This window comes from Chanodichthys erythropterus, chromosome 3 (assembly GCF_024489055.1).
Source record: "Chanodichthys erythropterus isolate Z2021 chromosome 3, ASM2448905v1, whole genome shotgun sequence".
Classification (NCBI taxonomy): Eukaryota; Metazoa; Chordata; class Actinopteri; order Cypriniformes; family Xenocyprididae; genus Chanodichthys; species Chanodichthys erythropterus.
The window spans coordinates 15,335,678-15,362,490 of record NC_090223.1 but is presented as its reverse complement, the minus strand read 5'-3'; the positions used below and the strand labels follow the sequence as shown (position 1 = coordinate 15,362,490).

The 26,813-nt window shown below is 41.5% G+C and overlaps 1 protein-coding gene across 1 annotated transcript; it reads left to right on the top strand.

Moving 5' to 3' along the window:
- The first annotated feature begins 20 nt into the window (after positions 1-20).
- On the top strand, positions 21-25,396 carry LOC137003683 (E3 ubiquitin-protein ligase TRIM16-like). Its single transcript, XM_067363928.1, has 7 exons — positions 21-282; positions 394-722; positions 3,114-3,209; positions 3,313-3,546; positions 3,637-3,787; positions 3,911-3,970; positions 24,867-25,396. Exons 1-7 carry the CDS (start codon positions 21-23, stop codon positions 25,394-25,396), a joined length of 1,662 nt encoding a protein of 553 aa, XP_067220029.1.
- The last annotated feature ends 1,417 nt before the right edge of the window (positions 25,397-26,813 follow it).

Sequence of the window (26,813 nt, the reverse complement as noted above, 5' to 3'; positions counted from 1 at the left end):
CTGTGTGTTCATACTGTGAAATGGCAGAGGCCAGTATTTCAGTGGATCAGGATCAGTTCACTTGTCAAGTGTGTCTGGATCTACTGAAGGATCCAGTGACAATACCCTGTGGACACAGTTACTGTATGGGATGCATCTCAGGAATCTGGAATCGAGAGGATCGGATGGGAATCTACAGCTGCCCTCAGTGCAAACAGACCTTCACGCAAAGGCCTGTTTTATACAAAAATTTGATGTTTGCTGAAATGATGGAGAAACTGAAGAAGACAAAACTCCAAGCTTCTCCTGTTTCTGCTCCTTTTCTTGCTCCCTTTCCTGCCCCTGTTCCTGCTCCCATTCTTGCCCCTGTTCCTGCTCCTTTTCTTGCTCCCTTTCCTGCCTCTGCTCCCGCTCCTGTTCCTGCTCATTGTCAAACTGAATCTGAAGATGTTCAGTGTGACTCCTGCACTGGAATAAAACAGAAAGCAGTAAAGACGTGTCTGGAGTGTCGAAACTCTTACTGTCAAAACCACCTTGAACAGCATGAGAATCTCTTCAGAGGTAAAAGACACAATCTGATGGATGCCACTGGACGACTGCAGGACATGATCTGCCCTCGACATGGAAAACTGATGGAAATGTACTGCCGTACTGACCAGCGGTGTGTCTGTACAATGTGTTTGATGGAGGAACACAAAAATCATGACAATGTATCAACTGCAGCAGCAAGGACTGAGAAACAGGTATGAACTGAAAGAATTTTGCATTTAATTTTAGTATTGTCATAACAGCTACATAATTATGATTGTATAGCAAAAATCTAGAAAAACCCTAAGAGGTATGTGGTTTTACTGGCATAAACACAATGAATCTTTCAAATTTAATGCAATAAACTCACAAGGTGCAATTCATTTAGCTATTATGGGCCTATCTTATCTTATACTATCTGCCTCGAAAGAGATTTGTAAAAATCGCTTGCCATGTGATTTTTGGCCGTTCACACTTGCTAAATCTGATTATCTTTTAATTGGATATGCACAAAAATAGGTAAAGCCTAAATGATAGAGTAGTTCAAACATTTTTGAACAGAACAACTTCTTTCAGATTAAGAAATATTTCAGATTAAGAATCACAGGGCTGCTATAATCAATAAAGTAAAAAATAACTCACCACCCATATAATGAGAGATATAACTATGAATAGGATTAGTTAATCAGCTCACTACATGATGACTTTATCAAAACATAACCAAAAACACCTGATCAGATTTTCGCTTAGCTTTCTTTGCCATAACAAATGTGCAGTAGCTAGTTACAATAGTCAGAGAAAAACTAATGTTAAAGAAAAAAGGGTCAAGAGCCCAACTAAAAACACTGATCATCATAATGGTGAGCTTAAAATACTTTAAGGGGCCGTTTACATTACATTGTTTTCAGCTAAAAATAGAAAACTTTTTATACATTCATTTACACAACAACGGTGTGTTAGGGGCCTGAATATGCAAGCTTTTAAAAAAGGGTTACAAAGTACAAGTTTTTGAAAACAATACCATTATCATGTCCATGTAAACAGCAAAAATACAGATCTGTGAAAACAGCGATGGCATGCATATGCGTATTTTGTGTTTAGTCATGCGTGTTTGGCATGAGTGCTCTGTAAAAGAATGTGTATCTGCGCAGATGCACAGTCTTTTTTTTATAAAGTCACATAATACAGAGCATAATACAGAGTGCGGATCCGTGTGAACAGGGATCTTTTTGATAATGTTGTGATCTGTACAAAAGAAAAAAACATTCCTATTTTTAGTACATCATTGTCATGTAAACATACCCTAAGTCACCATTAAGGACTCATTCTCTCATTGATTTTGCTTGTTAATATCAGGTATCTTCCCTAATAGTCAATCATCACTCAATTAATCACTTAATTATCTCATTAACTTTAACACTGCTTCAGTATTAATTTTAACAATGTTGAGTCTGGCCTTAAATAAACTGTGAGCAGAGATAATATAACACTGTGGTTCTTGCTGTGTAGTGAGTCTAAAGACCTTGACTAGCTAGTTCAGGTGTGTTTTTAATTAGGGTTGGAGATAAACTCTGCTTGAGGACCCCCGATGTAGGTCTTTACAACAGAACATGTCCATGTCCCTTTCCTTATGACCACAGGGGAGACTTCTGATAGAAACTTCCTAGAAGGCAGCATACCATGTCATAAACATCTCATGCAAACTGGATGAATGGTCCACAAGAATGTGGGAAAATTAGGTCACATAGAAAATGGAAATATAAGTATTACATTCAAGCTTTATTGACAAAATTATTATGACCCTAAGTTACAAGAATAAATGTATCTCACAAAGTTTGGAGTCTCTGGGGTTTAGGGTCTCTTGTGGACAAACTGGTTTTGTGCATAAATTAAAGGTGATAAAGAGGATCTTTTCGTCGACTGAGAAACCAAAGACTGTTACTGAGATTTTGAAATGAGCGCATGCATAAGAACAACCCCCCCTTCTTTTGAGGGAACGCCTCCCAAAACTCGTGCACGAGTAACGGAACATGAGTGTTTACCACCGGCATTCGCTGTGTTGTGTTAGTGGATTCATTATGTCGGACTCACCGCAGGTAACTCATAATCTGCAGTTGTTACTCCTGACTCCGGACAAAAACATCGCATGCGGCGCCTGTGGAGTGTGGAAAGTTACTGGAGCGTGCAGCCGCGCACGTCTCGCACAAGGAACATCATGGCAGTGATTGACAAGCCAGAGGGCCAATCCGCGCACGTCTCTCAATGTCATGGCAGTGATTGATGATCACGTAAACGATTGGCTGATGTTTTTAAGGCCCTACCTCATGCACAATGATGTATATTAATATTATTCCTTTCAGTGCACCTAATAAATAGTCTTTTATCAGTTAGTAAAGACAGTTTCAGGTAATATTGCAAAAATGTATAAAACAAAACATCCTCTTTAGCACCTTTAATGAAGAAGAACTCTAAAACACAATAGAGTCATTAGGCTTGTTAGGACATCAACTTCCATTAAAATGGAGGAGCCTTGTGCCTTATTGCATCGTACTAGAGAAAACCAGAAAATTGATTTTGGGTTTTATCAGTATTTGTGTTTCATACAGGCACATTTGGAGGAGACAAAGAAGAAAATTCATTGGAGAATCCAGAAGCGAGAGAAAGATCTTCAGGAACTGGAAGAAGCTGTGGAGTCTCATAAGGTGAGAAAGAGAATCTCAAGACAGCTGGAAAAGTTTGTAAATTCCTGTCATGATTTATACCCTAGTGGTGTTTGAAATCCATTCTTTCTGTGTCGTATATCAGCACTCTGCACAGACCGCAGTGGAGGACAGTGAGAGGATCTTCACTGAGCTCATCCGCACCATTGAGAGACGTCGCTCTGAGGTGAAGCAGCTGATCAGAGATCAGGAACGAGCTGCAGTGAGTCAGGCTGAAGGACTCTTGGATCAACTGAAGAAGGAGATCAATGATCTGAGGAGGACAGATGCTGAGATGAAGCAGCTTTCACAAACACAGGATCATGTTCATTTCCTCCAGGTAACACAGATCTTCTCAAACACTGAGGATTTAACAAGCTTCTGGAATTACAGGGAGTTTGTGTTTTTGTCTTTGTCTTTGTGTCTGTAGAGTTTGTCGTCTGTCTCTCTCTCTGGATCTACAGATGGCTTGACTGTCAGTTCTCATCTGTCTTTTGATGAAGTAGTGAAATCTGTCTCTCAGCTCAGAGACAAACTGCAGCATTTCTCCAAAGAAACTATAGACAACATATCTGGAAAAGGTTCATATTAATTTATTCTCAGAAATGAACTGATCATCATTAATTGAATATAAAAAATGCAATATAGGTTTAATTTCCTGTTGACATGAGAATTAAACTGCAGATGTGTTTTGTTGTCTGCAGTGAAAGCCATCCAGGTCATTCAGACTCCTGAACATGATACCAGACAAGGGTTCCTTCAATGTAAGTCAATATATGAAACCCAAACTCACATACTCCAATAACATATTTCAACTAAAAAAAAAAAAAAAAAGAAAGAAAAGAAAAGAAAACTGGCAAGAATTACATCATAAACTTAAACTAAAATAATAGCAAAAAAAATATGTATTTCAGGTTGGTCCAAATAATGCACATGTGCAGTGTAGAGCAAAGGTTGAGCACAAGTTTCACTACACCAACCACCATACAGCTGTTTCTAGTTTCCATCCCTTACTGCTCAGTAGTATGCTAGTATGCTATCCAAAATTCAGCCAGAAGATGCAAATAGTAACAACTATGGTAAAGACTGTAAGGACTTAGCCTATTTATTAGCTCAATTTAATTGTTACAGGGAATAAGAATTGAATCAACTGTAAATGATTCACTGTAAATGATTCAGAATTAATATTTAACACTTCATCAATTATTCGTCCAGCGAAAATTGAGGTTAGAGTATTTTACCAATTCTGGACAAAATATTATTCTGCGGCCAACAGTAACAATATTTTATTATGATTATTGTTATTATTGTAATTATTATATTATAAGCAAGAGGTAACTTTGATCTTTGAGTTTAAGACAGTAATTTGATACACAGCACAAGAAACTCGTATATGTGAAAATCAAAACAAGATTTATTGACTACTTCTAATGATTACAGGAAACTAAGGCTAAACACACACACACACACACACACATACATACATGCACACACATTCGCGGAGTTGATGAGTTATGAAAAGTCCCAAGTTCAGTGCTAACTTAACTCATAACCTGAGGAAAATCACAAAAGCAGAGCTTTGGCTTGATTCTTTAGGTTTAAAGGAGTTTCACCAGTTCCAGCAAGAGAGAGAGAAGTTTGCTTGTACCTGCGTTTGCTGTGACAGCTGAGGTAGTCGGGTTGTTCCGTGACTCGTGTACAGCGGAATCCCGTTCTGGATTGGCTGTCTTTCAGGTGACGTCTTCTCGGGAAAGCCCTGTGGGTTGCGCGGAAGCTTTGAAGGATGCTGCTGGCTGAGCGTCTGGCTTGAGCGGCTCTCTTCTTGGGAGACTTTGGTCAGATATTTCACGAAGTGTTTTGGAGTCTGGATGTGACGGCTGTCGAATGATCAGCGGCGCAGCTTGTGGTTGAAGTCGGGTGTTCGATGGAAAATCAGCCCCGGTCAATCAGTTATCAATGACCCATGCGACTTTTCCGCCGTGGTCAAAGTAGCGGTGTTTCGGCTACCGGCTTCTGACCGATTTCGAGCGATTTCTGACCGACTTCTGGCCTTTTCTGACTTCCAGCTTCTGACCTTAGCTTGTTCGGACAGCATAGTTTTAAGGGAGCGATCCTCCAATGAGACGTTGCTACGGAGATTAGACACGCCTCGTCTATTGTCTATTGATCACATCGCGTGATATCTGCAGAACATTCTCCTGTTTTATTAACAACTTTATAAAGTTTCTTAATATTTTCCTGATACTGAATTTCAATGTTTCATTCACACAGAATTACACAGAATTATAAATTCTGCATTTAGAACTCAAACATGGCACACTTCTTACACACATATTACTAGACTGACCTAATTAAAACAATGATTACAATAATGCATTTGAAGAAAACCCACATATTGAATACATTGAATAGACATGTTAGTAATTACATCATGGCATGTATTATTCTGTATATAGTTAATACTTTAAGTAATCGACAATTGTCCCTTTTGAGATTCAAGATTGAGTTCTTAAGCATAGTTTAAACTTTGACCGGAGTCACGAGTGACCGGGTCACGATGGACGGTCAACACAAGGGAGGTATTGATAGGACAGATTCGTCTTTAAATCCGTTGATGGGTATTTTCCTGTTCCGTCCGATAATACAAGAGGGTTTTGTGAGAGAATCAATAGATTTAATGTGATCAAATCCACGTGATGGGTTCTGATTAGTTTATTGCTGATGAGCTAGGAAGTCCTTTAGACAGAGTCCTTTGTTAAAAGAAGTCACGTCATCACTTCAGGAAATGGATCTTTTGGACCAAATGAAGCTTTGTTCAATCATGCCTCTGGCTGATGAAGCCATTTGGTAACGTCTGTCGAACGAGTCCCTACAGAGTCCCCCTTTTGCTTGGCGAGGTTCCTGGTGCGAACGTCGGCAGGCACTGGAACAAGAGGCAGAGAGAGAGAACAGACAAACACAAAACACAAACAACGCTTCCCTCACTTGGCTGAATCCTGGTGAAGGACTTGGGTATCTTGGAGTAAACGGGTTAGGAACACTTCAACTAACATAGGGGCGTACTGTTTAAGATCAGTTGTGATTGGGTGGTTTCGACTAATCTAATTGTCAGTGGTTCGACGAGGAGGTAGAGGCGTAATTTCAATCAGGTTGGTTGAGTTCTCGGGTTCAGGTTCTTGGTCAGTTCTATCACGTCGGAAAATGCGCGGGACGCCCGACGTGCATCTATCAAAAGACTCTTGCACGGCATTCATTCGCTTGTGCAGGATGAAGGCCAGTGTCAAGGTCACAATATATCCTACAACAGTAGAGATGCAAAGTGCTGTGTCAGCAGCAGACCAAGACCGAATGAATGACACGCCAGCGGGCGGAAGGCGAGCTATAGCTTCTAAGGCTGTATCAACAGGAGTCAGATCAATAAGTTGTGTTCCTTCCTCCCTGATCCTTTCTTCCAATTCCGGATCGAGGACGAAGGAATGCTGTTTGAAGAACGGTGAGATTTCAAGTTCCGCCTGGTACTCATCGTCGCCAAGGTGATACAATGCAAGATCGTCTATGTGGAGGATCGAGCCCTTAGGGACACTGATCCAGAGGGTTTGGTTAGGCAGAATGATGCGCGTGGCAGTATCGTGTTGATCATAGGTAAGGGTAGCGGTACGTGCAGGGGTGTTGACTAACCATCGGTTTCCTATGATTTCGGCTTGCGTTGCCTCGACTTGAGACCATGGTGTAGCTTCAGCGGGGCAACTAGTGTCGGGTCTAATTGATTCTAGGCCGCAGATGCCCTCGGTATTGTCGCGGATGAATGGTTTACTTGGGCAAAGGTAATGAATGTCTTTAGTGAGCGTACACATTTTTAGGTTTGGGGCTAGATACAACTGTTCGTTGTTATCATGGTACGCCACGACCTCAGGGGTGTGTATTTTGACATAGGTGTTCCCTTGCCAAAATCCGACGTTAACAACGTCTTTGAGCCGGTAAATATTGTTTGAGTCGATAATGGGCAAACTGAGGAGGAAGGCCAAGTCGCCGGTTTCTGGGCTTACATATAGGGGAATAGCGCTACCCAGGGAAAAAGCGAGATGGGTTTGCACAGGGTTAACAGGGCCCGGAGTGGCCGAGGCTAGAATGTTTTGGACCAGGCTAAGGGGTATCAAATAGTAGGGGATCCTCCCCATGGCTAAGTTATCGATTGAGGAACTTATTTCCCTTAGCATATCGGTCATGAGTGTAGTTAGGAGTTGTATTTGGGCTAAATCGCTTTGCACGACCGAAAATAGGGTGTTGATGGATTTTATCGTTTGATTGAGAAGGGTGCTATGGGTGTTTAAGATTGTGATAGTCCCGTTCAAGGATTTCCCGAAGGTTTGCAGGGCCTGGCTCTGCACTGAGAGCTGTTGTCGTATTACAGGCATTTCGGCCTGTATTTCGCCCACATGCCGTCTAACGGTGGCCAAATTTACAGCATTAGCGGTGCTCACGCCAATGTTAAACAGAGTTCCTACAGCCGCCGCAGCCCCAAGTAGGGCGCCCAAAAATCGTTTGGGACGCCGGTTGTACCCGCTTAATTCAGCCTGGGTTACAGTCATTTTCTGCAGTTGTTGCAGCATGTGGTTCACATCTGCCTGGGCATGGCCAAGGATCTCCCTAGTCCAACGGCTTCCGGCCCAGGTGGTTTGAGCGGCTGTGGGGGTGTAGTGAGCTCTGACAACATCACGGGGGTTGAGTCTGACATAAACCCTTTGAGTGTAGGTTTTGCAATTCGTTATCAATAACCCCGGTTGTTCACGGAGTACTATCCCTGACGCTGGTCCAGGTGACGCAACTTCTGGCTGGGGCATGACCCCAAGTATGCAGAGACACAAGGCAGCGAATTTGAGCATCTCCCTGGTAATAGAGCAGAGAAGAGGAACAATTAGCACCGAAGATCATGATTTGGTAGGCTCACCTTCATTAGTTGGCAACGGGTTTTACGACAAACTCTAACGCTTTTGGTGAAGAGTAGTCAATCCTATTTTGGGATCTGAATCAGTTACGGGATTTTCCTGATGAGGGGAAGAGGGCAATGATAGTGAAAGAGGAGAAGGGAATGCATAAGGAGAGAGACAAGAAAACACAAAGAGACACAAGGACACTGAGTTTACGAGAGCAAAGTGAGTGTCACATGTGTGGCAACTCCTTTCTACTAGAGGTTGTCACTAGCAGTGCTGTGGAGGAGCGTGTGTAAGTGTTGTGTAAAACAAAACCAGAAAAATAAAAGCAAAAACTTTCCCTAAAATGACAAGTCATTAGTGTGGTGTAGAGTATGGGATTGTCGGTCTGTGTCAGTGGGTTTGAACCTCCCCCTTTTCCTGTCGGTTGGAACCTTGGTGCCTCTTTATCTGGTTCCGATGGACCCATCGAAGGACAGGCTCGTTGCGGCCTTGTCTGATTTTGATTCGGTAGGCGACAGGTGAGAGCTTGTCCACAATCTCATGTGGTCCTGTCCAGTGAGGTAGGAATTTCTTTGACAGGCGATGGGGAGCTTTCTGCCTCGGCTGGGCAAAGCTGTAGTACCACACTTTGTCTCCGACATTGAGTTCTTGGTAAGAGGCCTTTTTGTCGTAGTAGGCTTTACGACCTTCCACGCTTCTCTGGAGGTTTTGTTGTGCGAAGGCGAAAGTCGCTCTTAGGTGCTGATGCAACTCTTCCAGATACTGGTGAGTGGTGTAGGCGGTGACAAGGTTCATGTCACCAGGTTGGTACAGCAGGTGTAGCGGTAGTGTCATTTGTCGCCCTGTCATCATTTCGAATGGGGCTACTCCGGTAGACCTGTGAGGGGTGGCCCTGATGGCCATCAGTACCAGAGGGAGCTTGATATCCCAATCCTTTTGGTTGGCGGACACATACTTCTTCAACATGCTTGCCACTGTCTTGTTGGCCCGTTCGACCTGCCCTGAGGAAATTGGATGATGGCTTATGTGAAGCTTGGCCTGTATGCCCAGGAGTTTCCATACATCCTGCATAACCTCAGCGGTGAAGTGGGTTCCTCGGTCAGAGTTGACTCTTAGAGGCAGTCCAAATCTTGAGAAGATGTGGTTCATTAACAGGCAGGCTGTTGTTTCTGCTGTATCGTTGGGAGCTGGGAGACACTCTACCCACTTTGTGAATTCGCAAACCACGGTGAGGAAGTATTTGTTACCCCGTGTTGACCGTGGCAGGGGTCCTACCCAATCTATTTGGAGGTCTGACCATGGGAAGGTCATTCCTTTCCGTTGTAGTGGTGCTCTGTGGTTTGGGTTTGCCGGTTGGAACTGGCAACACACCAGGCATCCTTTTACGTATTCCGTCACATCTTGCTGCATGCCAGGCCAATATGCTACTTGTTTGAGCGTTTCATAGGTGGCCTTGGCGCCATGGTGTCCAGCGCATGGTGCATCGTGGGCGTGTGTCAGCATTATCCCCCTTTGGCTCTGAGGAACTACAAGCTTTGGCGCAGTTAGGGGCTCAGGGACATATGTGAGAACGCCGTCCTTGAGATGCAGCATGTGCTTGATTGAGTGAAGGTGGCGGAGATCAGAGGAATTGGATAGGTCGGAGGTGGAAATGGGATGAGTTATTGGGTCGGAAATGTGAGCGATAATGGTTTGTAGGTTATAATGATAATGGTTTGGATCCGACGCTTGGAGGGTGAGGAGATCATCCGCAGTGAACTGAGGTGAGAGTTCAACATGGGAGGAGGCGGGGGTTTGCGCGCCAACGGCGTGCTGGCGGCGGGTTATGGCTGCAACTGAAGGGTTGGGTGGGAGGGATGGGAATTTCCAGGGCTCTCCATGTGATGCACCAGCTTTGGCAAGGGCATCGGTTTGGTCACTGAGATCTTTGTCTTTCCCTGGTTGGCGTGAATGACCACGGACCTTTTTCCAGTAGATAATCATGTCATGTGTGGTGACAATGGCATCGCATGCTTGGAAAAGTTCCTGATGTTTGACAGGCTTGTTGTTAGCTGTCTTGAATCCGTTCTGTTTCCATCCGTTGAATTCAGCTGGGGAGTTGGCATAGCCGAAGGGGCACCTTGTGAAGGTGAATTGTCGATTGCCAAAGGTGAACGCCAACTTGTGTTGGTCATCAGGGTGGACAGGGATTGTCCAAAATCCTGAGGCGACGTCCAGTGTGGATAGGATCGTGGAGCCTTTGATTTTGGGAATCTCTTGGTCCAATTGAGTCATAGGCCATCGCGATAAGGGAACTTGCTGGTTCAATTTGCGATAGTCAATGGTGGGCCGCCATTTGCCGTTTGGCTTTAGGACTGGCCATATCGGGGCGGAGTAGGTGCTGTTGCAGGGTCGGATGACCCCCTTTTGTAGCATGGAGTCAATGATATCTTGCACTGATTCGTATGATGCTATTGGAATCTTGTACTGCCGCACAAATGTCGGTGGCGCATTTGGGTGAGTTGGGATGCGCACCATGTGGATATCAGTCAGGCCACAGTCCAGGGAATCCTTTGCGAAGGAGTCCTTGTATTTGCACAGAACTTCTTTAAGTCCTTGGCGATCCATTTCACTGTGGAGGGCATCCGCCTCGCTCAGGATTTGTTGGACTTGTGCATTGAACCCAGCATAGGGTTCCTCTGAGTCATTCGAGGGACTGTGGGCCTTGACAGTCAGTTCTACAGGTGACTCTGTTGCAGTCTGTGTTGACACAGCGTAGACAGCGAGGTGAGTGTCATCTGTAAGTTCTGATCGGCAGACACTTTCTTTAGGCACCGGCAGAATAGAAGTGATGGTGATGATCTCATGGGGCTTTGTGCAAGTTACGGTGTTGTGGCATTCATCTGACATTAGTTCAACTGGTATGTGGCCGATGACAGGAACTGTCAGTTCAAAGTCATGGAACGCCTGGTTGATGAGCCATCCCAGGTGACTGGCTTTTGGCACATTGATGTCTTTGGCCGTACAGTTGTTGAACAACACATACACAGCACGAGATGACACTTCTATGAGAGGTGTGGCTTCCAAGGTCAGTCCTAGTTTTAGGCAGGTCCTGGAAGGTTGGAAGAAGCCTAGCTTACTGTTAAGGGTCTGGCCAGGTCGCATGTTGAGGGGATTGTGGCTTCTTGCTCGTTGATCATGGCGCATGCATCTGGTATTGTTTGCCCAGATCGAAGATTCTTGAGGTTGACTGAAGATGTCAATTGGTGTGACAAGGGAGCCCATATGACGTCATTCACGGTGTCAACGCAGGCGTTGAGACGGACCATGATGTCTGCTCCTATGTAGATGTCATGAGGCAGGTTGGGGACAACCAGGAAGTAGTGACTCAAGAGTCTGTCATTCCATCGTATGTCTGCAGCACAGACAATCTTGGAGGTAGCCATGGTTGTTGACCATGGATTGAGAGGGAAGCGGCTATGCTTCGAGACGTGTGGTATGCTCTTATATGTCTGCTTCAATGTTCTGAAGAGCTTCAGGCTGATAGCTGAGTTTTCAGCCCACAGGGCTAATGCTGCATCAGGCACTGATATGTCTTGGACATTTATGGCAGTCATGATTCGGAGGGAGCCTGAGTCTGACGCTTGCAGTGAGCAGAGGAATGGGTCTTGGTTCCTGTTGCTTGACGTGGAACTTGCTCTTGACTTTGAATTTGCATCGTCAGTCAGTGGATGGGGGGCGGTGTCTGTGACTTGACACTGCAATTCGTTCAGGTTTACTGACTGGAGGGGCAGAGGCTCACGGACTTGTGTCCATATCTTCAGGTGTTTGAAGTCTATTAAGGGTTCAAAGCGGTTAAGCAGGTCTTTCCCAATGAGGAGAGGATATGTGTTGAGTGGTGAGACGTATACTGGGTGAACAAGGTTCATTGGTCCCACTGTTAGGTGAATTGGGGCCACATGTTTTAGTTGTAGGCCTGTGTGGGAATATGCTTGGAGGTTCAGCTCACACCTTTGAAGTTTGAAGGTTCCGTTAGACCTCTTTGTTCTGTTTTGGACTTCTTCAAGGAGTTCTGTTGACATTAGGGTGATGTCAGCTCCAGTGTCGAGGAGGGCTTCGACCTTGATGTGTTGTTCGATGATAACGGAGAGGTAAAACTTTCTTGCGATACCTTTCTCAATGAGATCACCCAGGAGTTGGGGGACTGGAGTTTGGGATGACAGAGGTAGGGTGTTAGAATTTATTTCGTTTTCTTCGGAGGAGTGGCAGACGACCAAGACAGCACTTTCAGGAACTGGAGTGGTTTCCACAGCAGGTCTTTGTTGGATGCTGCTGTGATCTGACCCATCAGGTGTTGGATCAGTTTCTGACTGTTTTGCAGGATGTTCAGGTGGGACTTCTTGTCCGTTTGAAGTTATGGTACTTGTGGTTCTCTGAGAGAGAGATGAGGTGCTGTTCTCTGGGGTATGTTGAGTCAGGTGGTCGCTGCCATCTCGTCCGGCCGCTAGTCAGGATGAATCTGGTTTCGCTTTCTCTTCCCACTTCCGGTCATCCTCCTTTCGTTGGAAGAACTCTTTCATCATCATTTTCATCAGCTCTTGAGAGTCGAAACAAGATGAAGTCTTTTGTTCTGGTATGGATTCATTTTGAGCTCTGTCAGCTTGGAATCTTTGTGAGTTTTTTCGTCGATTCCTTGGGCTGGTTGCTCCAGGGTGTGTTTGTCGTTTTCCCTTGGATTCCCATGAGCCTTTTCCTCTGGTGTTTCCAAATGAGCTTGGGTGATTCCAGGTTTTCTCCCAATGACTCTCATGAGGTCTTGATTGGTTCCATGAATTTTCCCATTGACGTCCAGGTGAGCGTTGTCGTCCACGTGGTCCATCCCAGCGGTTGTCTCTCTGTTTAGGTCGAGTACCAGTGTGGGAGTCCCACTCTCTGTTGGACGAAGATGCATTCCACTCTTTGGGTGTCGGCTTGGCAAGGTCTTGACGCTGGGTGCCCTCTAGGGCCAGCCCTTGACTCTGTGTGTTGAAGTCAAGAACTGTGGTGGTTTTGGTGCCCTTTTCTAAGGCCATCTTCTGTTTACAGTAGGCTTTGTGCGCCAAGTCTCTTAACTGTTGAGCACTCATTGTGCGTGGACAGGCAAGGACGCCAAGATGGTGGCTCACCCCAGGATGGAGGTTTCTCAGGAAGAGAGTTTTGAAGTTCAATTCCTCCTCCATGCTCTGTTCGTTGCGAGACCCGAAGTATGCTAGCCTTAGTCGGCTATAGAAGACTTGAGGAGTTTCGTGACGACCTTGTTTTGTTTCCAGGGCAGCCACTAGTCCTCGTTCTGACTCAGGGTCGGCAAACTCTCTGATGAGAGCTTCTCGGAGCAGGTGGTAATCAGTCTTTGTGTGGGCAGGCTGCCGGTCCAGGAAGCTGCGCACTTCAGAGCTGGATGTGGCTCTGAGCAAATAAAGTCTATCTTTGTCAGTGACATTGGGTCTCATTTCCAGATGGAAGTCAATATCTTGCAGATAACTCTGAACATTTGGACTACCTGGCACATTTGGAATGAATTTGCCAATGTTTCTAGCAAGCTTGTCAAGGTCTCTGAGGTCCAAGCCATGAGATGATCTGTAGCTGGCTGGAGCACGTTCTTTTAGCTTAGCGGGGAGGTAGGATTCTTCGGAGGGAGCAGGTGACTGTTTTGGCACTGCCCCCTTCTGATCATGTGCCAGTCCAGGAACAGGGGAGCCGGTCCTGCTTGGCAAAGGTGAAATCGGTGTCCGACGTGTTCTTGACGGCTCACAGCGCAATTCATATGCATGCTTGAGTTCCTCTTTAATACTGTCAGACTCTTCTTTGATGTAGTCAAGCTGTTGTTTTAGGCGGCTGACCTCATTTCTTGACTCATTCAGGTGAGTTTCGAGAGCTTTAATTCGGCTGTTCTTGTCTCTGAAGTCAGCCTTTGCTTTTTCCAGTAGCTGTTCTGCGTACTGTAGCTTGTCGGAGAGGTCAGCGTAGTCGGCTCTGCCTCGTTCCATTTCCTGCGTAGTAGCTGCTAGGGTCTCTTTTAGCCTGTTGATCTCCTCTTTGGCGCCTTGTTCCACTTCATCAGGCCCTTCTCGTCGTTCCTGAGCCTCCAGCTCCAGCTGTTCGATGCGCCGTTGTGCATGTGTCAGCTCCTGCTGGCGATGGGCGGCTTGCCTGTCGCTCAGTTTGAGGGTGGCGATGAGTGTGTGGCTTAAGGAGCCGGTGATCTTGGCTAGTTCTTTGTGACTGTAGCTCTGACTTGGGTCTTGTTTCATGAGGCTTGTTATGTTGTCATCCAGCTGGTCCTGTGTCTGATGCTTTAGTGTTTCAGTGGCCTTAGGTAGGAGGCTGTCTGTTACAACACTTAGCCAGGTCTCCAGATCCTTCCAGTGTCCAGCAGGGTCTGTTGTGCGAGACATGTTTGGCACCGCGAGGGAGATCTAAACCCGAAACTGACACAGACCTTGAAGAAAAGAACAAAACAAAACAAAGCAAAACAAAACAAAGCAGGGCAAATCAAAGGTGTAAGTGTGCAATGTCAACTGTGAGTTAATGGGAATGAGTAATGAGTGTGTAAATGTGCAGGTAAGACTGGTTCTCAACTGTGGTCCTCTCGTGGATGTGCTTCTAACTCGGAGTCTCTGCGAAAAGAATCAGTAAGCACACACAGATAGCACAGCTAGAGAACAGCAGAAGAAAAGAAGAGCACGAAACAAACAGAATAGCATTTAGCAAAAAGCAGAATAATAATGGGGTGCTTCCAGTTTCCCTATAAAATGAAGTTTTGTCTTTAACACTGTTTGCAGAATGAGTTTTGTAAAATTTAATTTTAGAAGGATGGTTCTAGACAGGGGTTTTGAAAAGGATTTCAAAGTACCAGGACTGTGATTGTTATTAAAATTCCCTTCGGGGCGAAAGAAAAACAATAACAATGACAGTATTGGTTTCTCAGCTAGTAGGATTGACAACCATGCACCACTTAAAGCGTTTCTAGACGCATACTCTGGGTTTATGGACGCCCAACAGTCTCCTTGTTGACCTGCTCGAGCCTAGGCTGGGTAGGATAACAGGATGAGGAGGGAAGGTAAAGTGAGTGTCATACTATTTTAAAAGAAGTGTTCCGTTTCCCAAATATTTGTTAAATATTTCTCAAACACTCTGCTTTTATGACTTTCACAGGTACAAATCCAAAAACCAGCAGAAGTAGTCAAACCAGAAGAGGACAGCTGAGAGAGAGAGAGAGAGAGAGAGAGAGAGAGAGAGAGAGAGAGAGAGAGATAGAGAGAGACTTTGACTTTTAGTTTTTCTTTATTTTAACAATTATAACATTACCAATAAAACAGTATTTACAAAATACATAAATTTACATCAATATACAAAAAATCTCATACATTCATGTGTAAATTTCCATCTTCTAAATCACATAAAACAGCATTCAAAGCCCAAGTTTGTTTAAAAGCATCAAGATCTCCAACCATTTTATAGTATGTGAACTCAACAGTAAGCCGGGCAGATATCAGTCCTTTTAAAGTCATGTTAACATCAGTAGAAACACCCCCATTCATCCTTTCTTTCCTTGTTAGCCATATAGCTAACTTTGCTTGACCATATAAAAAATTAATTAAGACATCAGTTTTTCTATTTTGATATTTATACTTCGGGCCATAAATAAACCCGTTTAAAGTAAATTCAAAATTCAAATTCTTACTCCAATCTTCCAACAATAAAAACATTGGCTTCAATCTTTCACACTGCAAAAATAAATGATACATATCTTCATGTTCAAAACAAAAAGGACATTCATCCCTTACAGTTGGATCAATATGTGCCCTGTGTCTATTAGTAGCTATTATCCCATGTATTATACGCCACTGTAGATCACCGGTTCTCTTATCAATAGGACGTTTATATAGAGTCCTCCAACTACCTTTAGGTGATCCATCTAACCCATCTATCCCTTGCCATTTAGAGTCTAAAACATCTTTTAAAGACTCATAATGCATTACTTTTACACAAGTATAATACATCGCTCTCTTTCCTATATCAGCAAACAAATTAAGCTCTGGAGTTTTAAAACTCAACAGCTTTCCTTCATCTCCTGCCCTTGTCTCCACAGCTGCACTTACCCCTAAATTTGGAAATTCAACCATCTCATTAATATATTGTGGTTTTGTTTCCTCGTCTTTCAATAACTCTGTAAATGTTGATGGTATTACAGATAAGAATTCAGTCCTTAATCTTTCAGCAACACGAAGTGATTTAATGCCAAGCTTTGCTGCCATATCCTTTGAACACATCCATTCACTCTTAGTCCACAGATGAGAAACTTTTATGAACTGGGCCTTCACCATAGCAGCTTGCATTGAATGAGAGTTCAAGATGTTTATAGGTAAAGCAGGATTATAAAGAAGAGGTTCTTCTTTAATCCATGATCCTCTTACAATTCCTTCTTCTCGTACAACTTTCAAAGCATTCCATGATTTTAGAACGGACTTATAAAAAGGAGTTATTTCAACTAATACAGTATCATTTAAATTTATTAAAAACAATTGTCGGTCTAAACCCAGTTGTCCTCCTCTCCTCAAAAGACCACAAGCCACGTGAGCCCAGCTAACGTCTTTCCCATACAGAAGTCTCTGGGCAGCTTGTAGTCTAAAAGCAGCAATCCTACAGCCAATATCAATTAATCCTTGCCCCCCTTCATTCAGAGGTAGGTAGAGTACAGCAGGTCTCAGCCAGTGCTGACCGGTCCAAAAGAAGTCAACAAGACATTTCTGAATGTCCTTTATGACAGCAGCAGGGGGTCCAATACAGCCATTTTATGCCACAATGTTGAGGCAACAAGATTATTGACTATCAGGACCCTTCCCCTGTAGGAGAGCTGAGGAATTAACCATTTCCAATTGGATAACCGGAGACGCACTTTTTCCAGTAATCCTTCCCAGTTCTTTTCCTTATAAACCTTAGAACCTAAAAACACTCCTAAAAACTTAAAACCATCTTTTCCCCAAGTGACATTATTTGGCAGCTGTGGGACATTAGATCTTTCTGAACCACACCATAAGGCTTCACTTTTTGTCCAATTTATTTTTGCCGATGATGCTCTTCCATAACATTTAAGATTTTCTAAAACTATTTTAATATCTTCACTGTTTCTAATTATTACAGTTATGTCATCAGCATAAGCGGATAATTTCACATTATTTAAAATATTTGACCCCTCAATGTGTAAACCTGTCAACTGTTCTCTCAATTTACACAATAGTGGTTCAATTACAAGGCTATAGAGTTGCCCTGAAAGAGGGCACCCTTGCCTTATTCCTCTTTTTACTTTAATAGGAACACTCAATCCACCATCAATTTTGACCATACATTCAGCTTCATTATACAATAAATTAACCCATGAGATAAAACCATTTCCAAAACCATAAGCCTTAAGTAAATCAAACAAATAAGCATGTTCAACTCTGTCGAACGCCTTCTCTTGATCAAGAGATATTAAACCCAAATCATAATCCTTGTACATTGCATAATCTATTACATCTCTCATTAAAAAAAGGTTATCTTTAATACATCGCCCCTTTACACAATATGATTGTTCTTTCATGATTAATACACTCATATAATTATTTAATCTATTGGCAATACATTTCGAAAAGATTTTATAATCTATACACATTAATGCAACAGGTCTCCAATTCTTCAAACAATACAAATCACCTTTCTTCGGTAACAAAGACAACACTGCCCTGTTACAACTCTTAGGTAAAGACCCAGTCTGTATTGAACTTAAAAGCATTTCAAAATAATCTTTTCCAATCACATTCCAGAATTGTTTATAAAATTCAGATGGAAACCCATCAAGACCTGGAGCTTTCTCAGATGATAAATCATGTACAGCTTTTGTCACTTCTTGAAAAGTAACTGGTAAATCAATAACCTCCTGTTGTTCAGGCGTCAACTTTTTAAGATATGAAAATAATTCATCTCTACAATTAGAATCTGTGACATTATCGGCATATAAATTAGAGTAGAAATCAACAGCAATTCTTCTCATTTCATAAGAATCATAAGTAACAGCACCATCATCTTTTTTTAAACCAACCATCAATTTTCCTTGATTATTCTTTCGTTCTAAATTGAAGAAGTATTTTGTAGGTCCATCAATGTCCTTCTTTTGGATAAAACGTTCCCTAACAAGGGCAGCTTTCACTTTATCATACAATAAATTATTCAACTGAAGCTTTTTCTCAGAAAGGGCAGTTTCCAATTGAAGTCCATTCCTCGCCATCATTTTTTCTTCTATGTCAGAAATCTCATTCTCCAAGTCTTGTATTCTGATCTTTAATGTCCTTTTTGAATAAGATGAATATTGCTGACAGAAAACTCTAATTTGCACTTTTCCAATGTCCCACCATTGTTTAATATCACTATAATTTCCTTTTTGCTTTCGCCATATTTCCCAAAACAATTTAAAATTCTCACAAAAAACATTATCTTGTAAAAGCTTATTATTAAAATACCAATACAAACTCCTTTTACTTTCTTTCAACATGACAAAGTCCATTGTTATCATTTTGTGATCTGAAATTATATTTGGAATAATATTAACATTACCCACTCGATTTCTTGAATCGCGAGAAATATAAAAACGATCCAATCTAGCAGCATGAACTCTACCATCTGTGACTTTTACCCAAGTGTATTGTTTAAGCATTGGGTTTTTAATTCTCCAAATATCTTCAAGATTTAAATTTTTTACCATATTAGATAATACACAGGCTGATTTCTGGTGAGGTTCTTCAGCATTTCTATCTATATTAAAATTCAAGGTGCAGTTCCAGTCTCCTGCCATTATAATTATATCTCCTGCACTAAGAGTTTTTAAAACACGACCTAATTTCTCGAATAAAAGAACCCTTTCTGTTCCCCCATTAGGAGCATATATATTAACAAAAAGAAAATGAAAATTTTGTATTTCAACTCTTACTAAAAGTAGTCTTCCAGGTTCTATATCATATGTAGATACAATTTTTATTTTTAAAGTTGGATTAAAAAGAATCGCAACTCCTGCACTAACATTAGAGCCGTGACTTAAAACATATTCTCCCTTCCACCACAAACCCCATTCAGACTCGTTACTCACATTACTATGGGTTTCTTGAAGAAAACCTACTGCAATATTCTTAATATTGAAGTATTCTGAAACTAAAGCCTGCTTTTTCCTATCCCTCAAACCATTCACATTAAGAGAACCTATTTTGAGATACTCCATGAAAAAGAAAGAATAGAAAGAAAAGCAGGAAAGAAGAAAAAACACACACAAAAGCATGTATAAAGCCATACTGTCTATTTAGCTTTACCTCGAACTCTTCTTTCATTCACATTCTTTCTATCCTGTCTAATCGTCGTTATGTACTTCTTAAGCCTATAGCGTTTCTGTTGGGATAACACAGTAAGATTGTACGTTTTACGTGCCCACACTACAGAAGCAACAAACTTTTCCTTATCAGGGAAGAAATCTCCTATCTCTATCCTTTTCCCTTTAGTCTCATCCAAGAAAGCATTTATCTGTTCCACAGAGTACAAATCATCATCAGCTTTATAGAGATCTAACAAATCTGACAAGCTCTCATCATCCTTCATATCATCCTGACTCTGCATCATGACTTCAACATCCTCCTCCTCCTCCTCTATACTCGCAGACAGCTGCCCACTGACGTGTAAGCCTACATCACTATCTACGAACTTCTCTTTTACATGTGCAGTACCATTTACACTGCTACAACTCGGCTTTTCATTGTCAGCGTGCTTTAGGTTACTCACAACGCTCTCACTCACCTCCAATCCATTGTCTTTATTCGTCTCAGCCACAGCCACAGGACCCTCTTCCGAGCCTGATGTTTCCTCTCCTGGCTTCTGATTCACCTCCACATCTTTACACACCAATGTTTCTTCCGTCTCACTTGTCCTAGCTTGATCCAAAATTTTCTTTTGAGGACACGCGTCTCTTTTGTGGCCGTATTCCCGGCACTCAAAACAGCGTAAACTCTCCGTACTTGCAAAAATCATGTACGAGCTATCACCATCTTTCACCCTAAACGATACATCCAATAATTTATCCGGAGAATTCAGAAACATGAACACGTGTCTCCTAAAAGATATTACATGTTTGAGCGCAAGATTTTTACATCCTAAAGAAACCGCTTTGACCTCACTTACAACTTTTCCGAATCTCGCAAGTTCTCTCACTATGACTTCGTTTTCAATGAACGGAGGGACGTTTGATATAATCACTTTTGTTGCTGGTGCAAACAGCGGAGTGACGGTAATAAAAATTTCTTTCACCCACAGACCATTTTCAATTACCTTATTAACCAACGATTCCGTTTTAAGAAACACAACTACGGCTTTATTCATTCTCGAAGCCGAAACTATATTTTCATAACCTATCTGCTCACCGACCGCCAACAGTACATCCTCAACTGTAGCGTTAGACTCTGGCACACACCTGAAACCATGACGCAGAGATAATGGCGTTCTTCCACCTGTGGACGCCATTCCTAGGCGGACCGTGCAAAAGCACGGCACGCTACTAAATTTAACCCAATATTAAACTTTACACACAGCTAAATGTACAAAGCAAAAAGCAAAAAGAAAAAAGAAAAAACACATACAGAAAAAAGAAGATAGAAAACACGCACGACAGCAAACCGCTCTCAAACACAAACCCTTCCCAACATCCACTCCAACAGGGGGAGAGAGAGAGAGAGAGAGAAGAAGAAAGAGAGTGAAGTTTTGCTCCCAAAATTTGGAAAAATTACAGGGTTGACAGAGTGGTGGCGCTAGGGAGTCGCTACGCCTAGGGGGTTGGCTTACTGCACTAGCAGGAGAAGTCAACTGACCCAAGTATTGAGGAGGACCCCAAAAATGTTCCTTAAATAAATGAATTAAATCAAAGACTAAGGGAGTGAAAGTCTGAGACTAAACTTTATTTTAAATGAAATTTTGAATTCAAATTTGGAAGTTGTGAATTAAAATTGTAATGGGTTCAGCATTAAACATTGAGAGCAACTATAATCAAATTAATCAATCAAGTATCATCTGAATTAGGGAAGCCCAAATCCTAATTAATGACTAATGAAATTAAAATTTCAAAGCAATAATGATTAGTTAATGATTAAAATTGCCAGATGTTTGTAAGCAACTACCATTAAATCAATCCACAAATATCCATACCATATGAAAGCTAAACTGAAATTGATTATGAACTTGATTTTCAATTAAAATTGAAATCGAATTAAAGTTTCCAATCAAAAATTCATATTCCCAGATGTCATTCAATAAGAGCAATTACAAATAACATAAAATGTCATTAAAAGTAATTAGGACGATTGCTACTAAAACAAAACAGTGTTTAACTGACAAGAGTAAATTTAGGAGAGAGAACTCTCAAACAAATGATATTAAAAACCAGGTTTATTAAATTTAACATTTGTCACGTTCTCTCAAATGGGAGGAGATGAGAAAAGATAAGATGTGTAAGTTAGACAGAGAGGGAGGTGAAAGCACTAGAGTGAATTAAGGTTCAGTAAGAAAGTCATTCCAACATTGCAACATTGCATTCAGACCACAAAATGCTATGCTAGCCACTAGCCCTTTAGCAATGCTACTAGCTTTACATAGACTGTAATGCAACCGTGCTAGATTTAGCTAGCTCAGCTTGTGCTAAGCTTTGTTTACACACAGTTAAATATGGCGCTGGCAGACTGCGCATGCGCACTTAAAGGTTACCCCGGGAAAGGTTTCTTAGGGCTTCCGGGTTACAGCTGTCACTGTCGTGGTGACCGTGACGCACAACAAAAGAGTACGCTTGTTCTATACTCTTTGCACACAGATAACGAACATACAAAAATCACATTAATCATTGAACTGACGGCGCAGTTCTCAATGACAATGAACCATTCAGCTTCTCATGTTTCCGAGCTGAACAACCCCCACACGTTAGAGTGAGGCACATTAATCCACAGATTTTTCTGCAATTAATAATAGTAACATTACTGAGATCTCGGCGATCTGAATCGTTCGTGTCAGTTTCTGGACACGCAACAACATGCAGGATTTACTGCAACAATACTTGATCAAGAATTTTCAAAATAATCCCATTCAAATCAAACTCAGACACGTATAGTGTTTAGAGTATTAATATCTCATCTCACGAATGAGCGGATATAGGCGGCACATTAGGTAGCTACTCTCTAATGTGACCATGCAGGGATTTTAGCTTAGTTGAAATAACATTGGAACACGCAATATTATCCACTATAGCTAAGGCCTTAAAGAACAAAGCAAGGAACACGTTCACTCTGTCCTGGTGCGCTCTCAGGCGACTTTCCTTTTGTCTTGGCAGACAATCTTAGATTCATTTACTGCAGTTTTAACAACAACAACAACAACAAAACGTACAGACAAACAACTCGAGTTCAGATTTCATTCATCCACAGCGCCTTATGTGCAATCATTGTTATGACAATCAAAAAGCTCGTTTCTGTTTCTAATCTATCTTCCGGATCAAGAAAAGATACAATCACACAAGTTACTTGTTTTGTGTACAAATTAGATTAAACTGCACGAATTTTTCTCCACCATTATGTAAGGACTTAGCCTATTTATTAGCTCAATTTAATTGTTACAGGGAATAAGAATTGAATCAACTGTAAATGATTCACTGTAAATGATTCAGAATTAATATTTAACACTTCATCAATTATTCGTCCAGCGAAAATTGAGGTTAGAGTATTTTACCAATTCTGGACAAAATATTATTCTGCGGCCAACAGTAACAATATTTTATTATGATTATTGTTATTATTGTAATTATTATATTATAAGCAAGAGGTAACTTTGATCTTTGAGTTTAAGACAGTAATTTGATACACAGCACAAGAAACTCGTATATGTGAAAATCAAAACAAGATTTATTGACTACTTCTAATGATTACAGGAAACTAAGGCTAAACACACACACACACACACACATACATACATGCACACACATTCGCGGAGTTGATGAGTTATGAAAAGTCCCAAGTTCAGTGCTAACTTAACTCATAACCTGAGGAAAATCACAAAAGCAGAGCTTTGGCTTGATTCTTTAGGTTTAAAGGAGTTTCACCAGTTCCAGCAAGAGAGAGAGAAGTTTGCTTGTACCTGCGTTTGCTGTGACAGCTGAGGTAGTCGGGTTGTTCCGTGACTCGTGTACAGCGGAATCCCGTTCTGGATTGGCTGTCTTTCAGGTGACGTCTTCTCGGGAAAGCCCTGTGGGTTGCGCGGAAGCTTTGAAGGATGCTGCTGGCTGAGCGTCTGGCTTGAGCGGCTCTCTTCTTGGGAGACTTTGGTCAGATATTTCACGAAGTGTTTTGGAGTCTGGATGTGACGGCTGTCGAATGATCAGCGGCGCAGCTCGTGGTTGAAGTCGGGTGTTCGATGGAAAATCAGCCCCGGTCAATCAGTTATCAATGACCCATGCGACTTTTCCGCCGTGGTCAAAGTAGCGGTGTTTCGGCTACCGGCTTCTGACCGATTTCGAGCGATTTCTGACCGACTTCTGGCCTTTTCTGACTTCCAGCTTCTGACCTTAGCTTGTTCGGACAGCATAGTTTTAAGGGAGCGATCCTCCAATGAGACGTTGCTACGGAGATTAGACACGCCTCGTCTATTGTCTATTGATCACATCGCGTGATATCTGCAGAACATTCTCCTGTTTTATTAACAACTTTATAAAGTTTCTTAATATTTTCCTGATACTGAATTTCAATGTTTCATTCACACAGAATTACACAGAATTATAAATTCTGCATTTAGAGCTCAAACATGACACACTTCTTACATACATATTACTAGACTGACCTAATTAAAACAATGATTACAATAATGCATTTGAAGAAAACCCACATATTGAATACATTGAATAGACATGTTAGTAATTACATCATGGCATGTATTATTCTGTATATAGTTAATACTTTAAGTAATCGACAATTGTCCCTTTTGAGATTCAAGATTGAGTTCTTAAGCATAGTTTAAACTTTGACCGGAGTCACGAGTGACCGGGTCATGATGGACGGTCAACACAAGGGAGGTATTGATAGGACAGATTCGTCTTTAAATCCGTTGATGGGTATTTTCCTGTTCCGTCCGATAATACAAGAGGGTTTTGTGAGAGAATCAATAGATTTAATGTGATCAAATCCACGTGATGGGTTCTGATTAGTTTATTGCTGATGAGCTAGGAAGTCCTTTAGACAGAGTCCTTTGTTAAAAGAAGTCACGTCATCACTTCAGGAAATGGATCTTTTGGACCAAATGAAGCTTTGTTCAATCATGCCTCTGGCTGATGAAGCCATTTGGTAACGTCTGTCGACCGAGTCCCTACAAGACCAAGCAATGACTTTGCTGATTGGTTCTTTTATTTGGAAGACGGGACTTCCTTTACTAGAGCCACCACATTTCAATTTCTCCATTCAGTCTTTCTGTGTTCATTGTGGAAGCACGTAAACTTTAATCTGTTGTGAATTGAAATAATTTGAAACCAGTTTTCTAGAACTTGAGTAAGTTGGGTTTGGTTTTATCTATCTTTTTTTTTTATCTAAAAAATCCTGTAGAATTATATGTTAGTGATGAACGTCATACTTCAAGATTTAGATGCAGATTATGTGTTTGTATCCATCAGATTTCCAACAGCTCACTCTGGATCCAAACACAGTGCATCCATGTTTCCAGCTGTCTGAGGAGAACACTGCGATCAAATACACAGTCCAGTACTACAGTTATCCTTATCATCCAGAGCGATTTGAATATGCGCAGGCGTTGTGTACAAAGGGTGTGTGTGGATGCTGTTACTGGGAGGTCGAGTACAGCGGTAGTGACGGTGTGTATATAGCAGTGGCATATAAGAGCATCAGGAGGAAGGGGCAGAGTTTGGAGTGTGCATTTGGATGTAATAATCAATCCTGGGCATTGTTCTCTTCTCCCTCGAGGTGCTTATTTAGTCACAACAACATACACTCTACACTCCCTGTAGTGTCCAGCTGTAGAATAGGAGTGTATGTGGATCACAGAGCAGGGATTTTATCCTTCTACAGCATCTCAGAAACAATGAGCCTCATCCACAGAGTCCAGACCACATTCACTCAGCCGCTCTATCCAGGGTTTGGATTACATCTCTACTCAGCCACAAAACTGTGCCGTCTATACAATTAAGTTAAGTACTTACACAGTCAAGTTAAGGCTGCTCTGTACCTGCTCAAAATTTCAGTACAGAGTAAAGAAGTAATGCCTCTAGTATCAAATTATGATTGCTGTGTAAATGCATTGCACCTCCGAGTAGTCTGTGTAAAGACACCTAAATGCCACTTCAGAAGCGCTTGTGCCACCTTTGCAGTGTAAATCTGGCAAAATAATGTACATTATATATAGAGATTCTACAAAGAAATTGTAATATCACATATATTTAAGGATTAGTCCACTTTTAAATAAACTTGTCCTGATAATTTACTCACCCCCATGTCATCCAAGATGTTCATGTCTTTCTTTCTTCAGTCGAAAAGAAATTAAGGTTTTTGATGAAAACATTCCAGTATTATTCTCCTTATAGTGGACTGCAATGGCATCCGAACTGTTGAAGGTCAAAATTACAGTTTCAGTGCAGCTTCAAAAGGCTTTAACGATCCCAGAAGAGGAATAAGGGTCTTATCTAGCGAAACGATCGGTCATTTAAAAAAAAAAAATACAACCGTTTATGCATTATAAACACAAATGATCACCTTGCACTTGCTTCAGTTGCACAGTTCTGTTTTTTTTTTTCCGTAAGTACAATAGGGAAGGCGTAGGACATACAGCGTAAGCTTTTTGAATAATACGGAAAGCGGAAGCATGTGCAAGACAATCATTTGTGTTTATAAAGCATATACAGTTGTATTTTTTATATTAAATTATCAGGAAAAATTATTTGAAAGTGGACTAATCCTTTAAGCACTATGATAAATCAGTAACAGTGAGACAATATGGATTTTCTTATTTTCTAATTAATAAATTAACATCTGAATTTCGAATGATCTCCTATATGATAACATTGTATACATCTAAAAATTGCGGGACTTGTGTTGTGGGACTGGGAACTAATAATCAGGAAAATGTAGTGTGATTGTAAATCAAAAGGCTTTTTTACACAGCTCCATATTATTTCAGGCAAATTAAAAATGTCTACCAACAAGGGACAGTGAAGTAAAAGAGTCCTGTACTCGCATTGTGTAGTAAACCACCAAAATAGCAGCAGCGACTGCTACATTTCTCTCAGATAAATCAAATGCTTAACCCACTCATGCATTGTTGTATTATATTCCAAAAATCATCTCCTTGAGTAAGATATTTCACCCAAACTCAATGGTCTGGTGACATCTGCTGTTCTTCCTGAAACGCTAATTCTAGCATCACTGTTACATCACACCTTAGTTGTGACTTTCTGGCTCTTTGAAAAAAAAAAAAAAAAGTTCAACTTTTAATCCTGCGGTGTTGTACCTGTTTTTTGTTTTTTTGTTTTTTTCTGTGTAGAGATGCCTAAAGTATAATTCAATCTTTTGGTGGAATTAATCGATGAAATTGCTTATTTTTTTGCTAA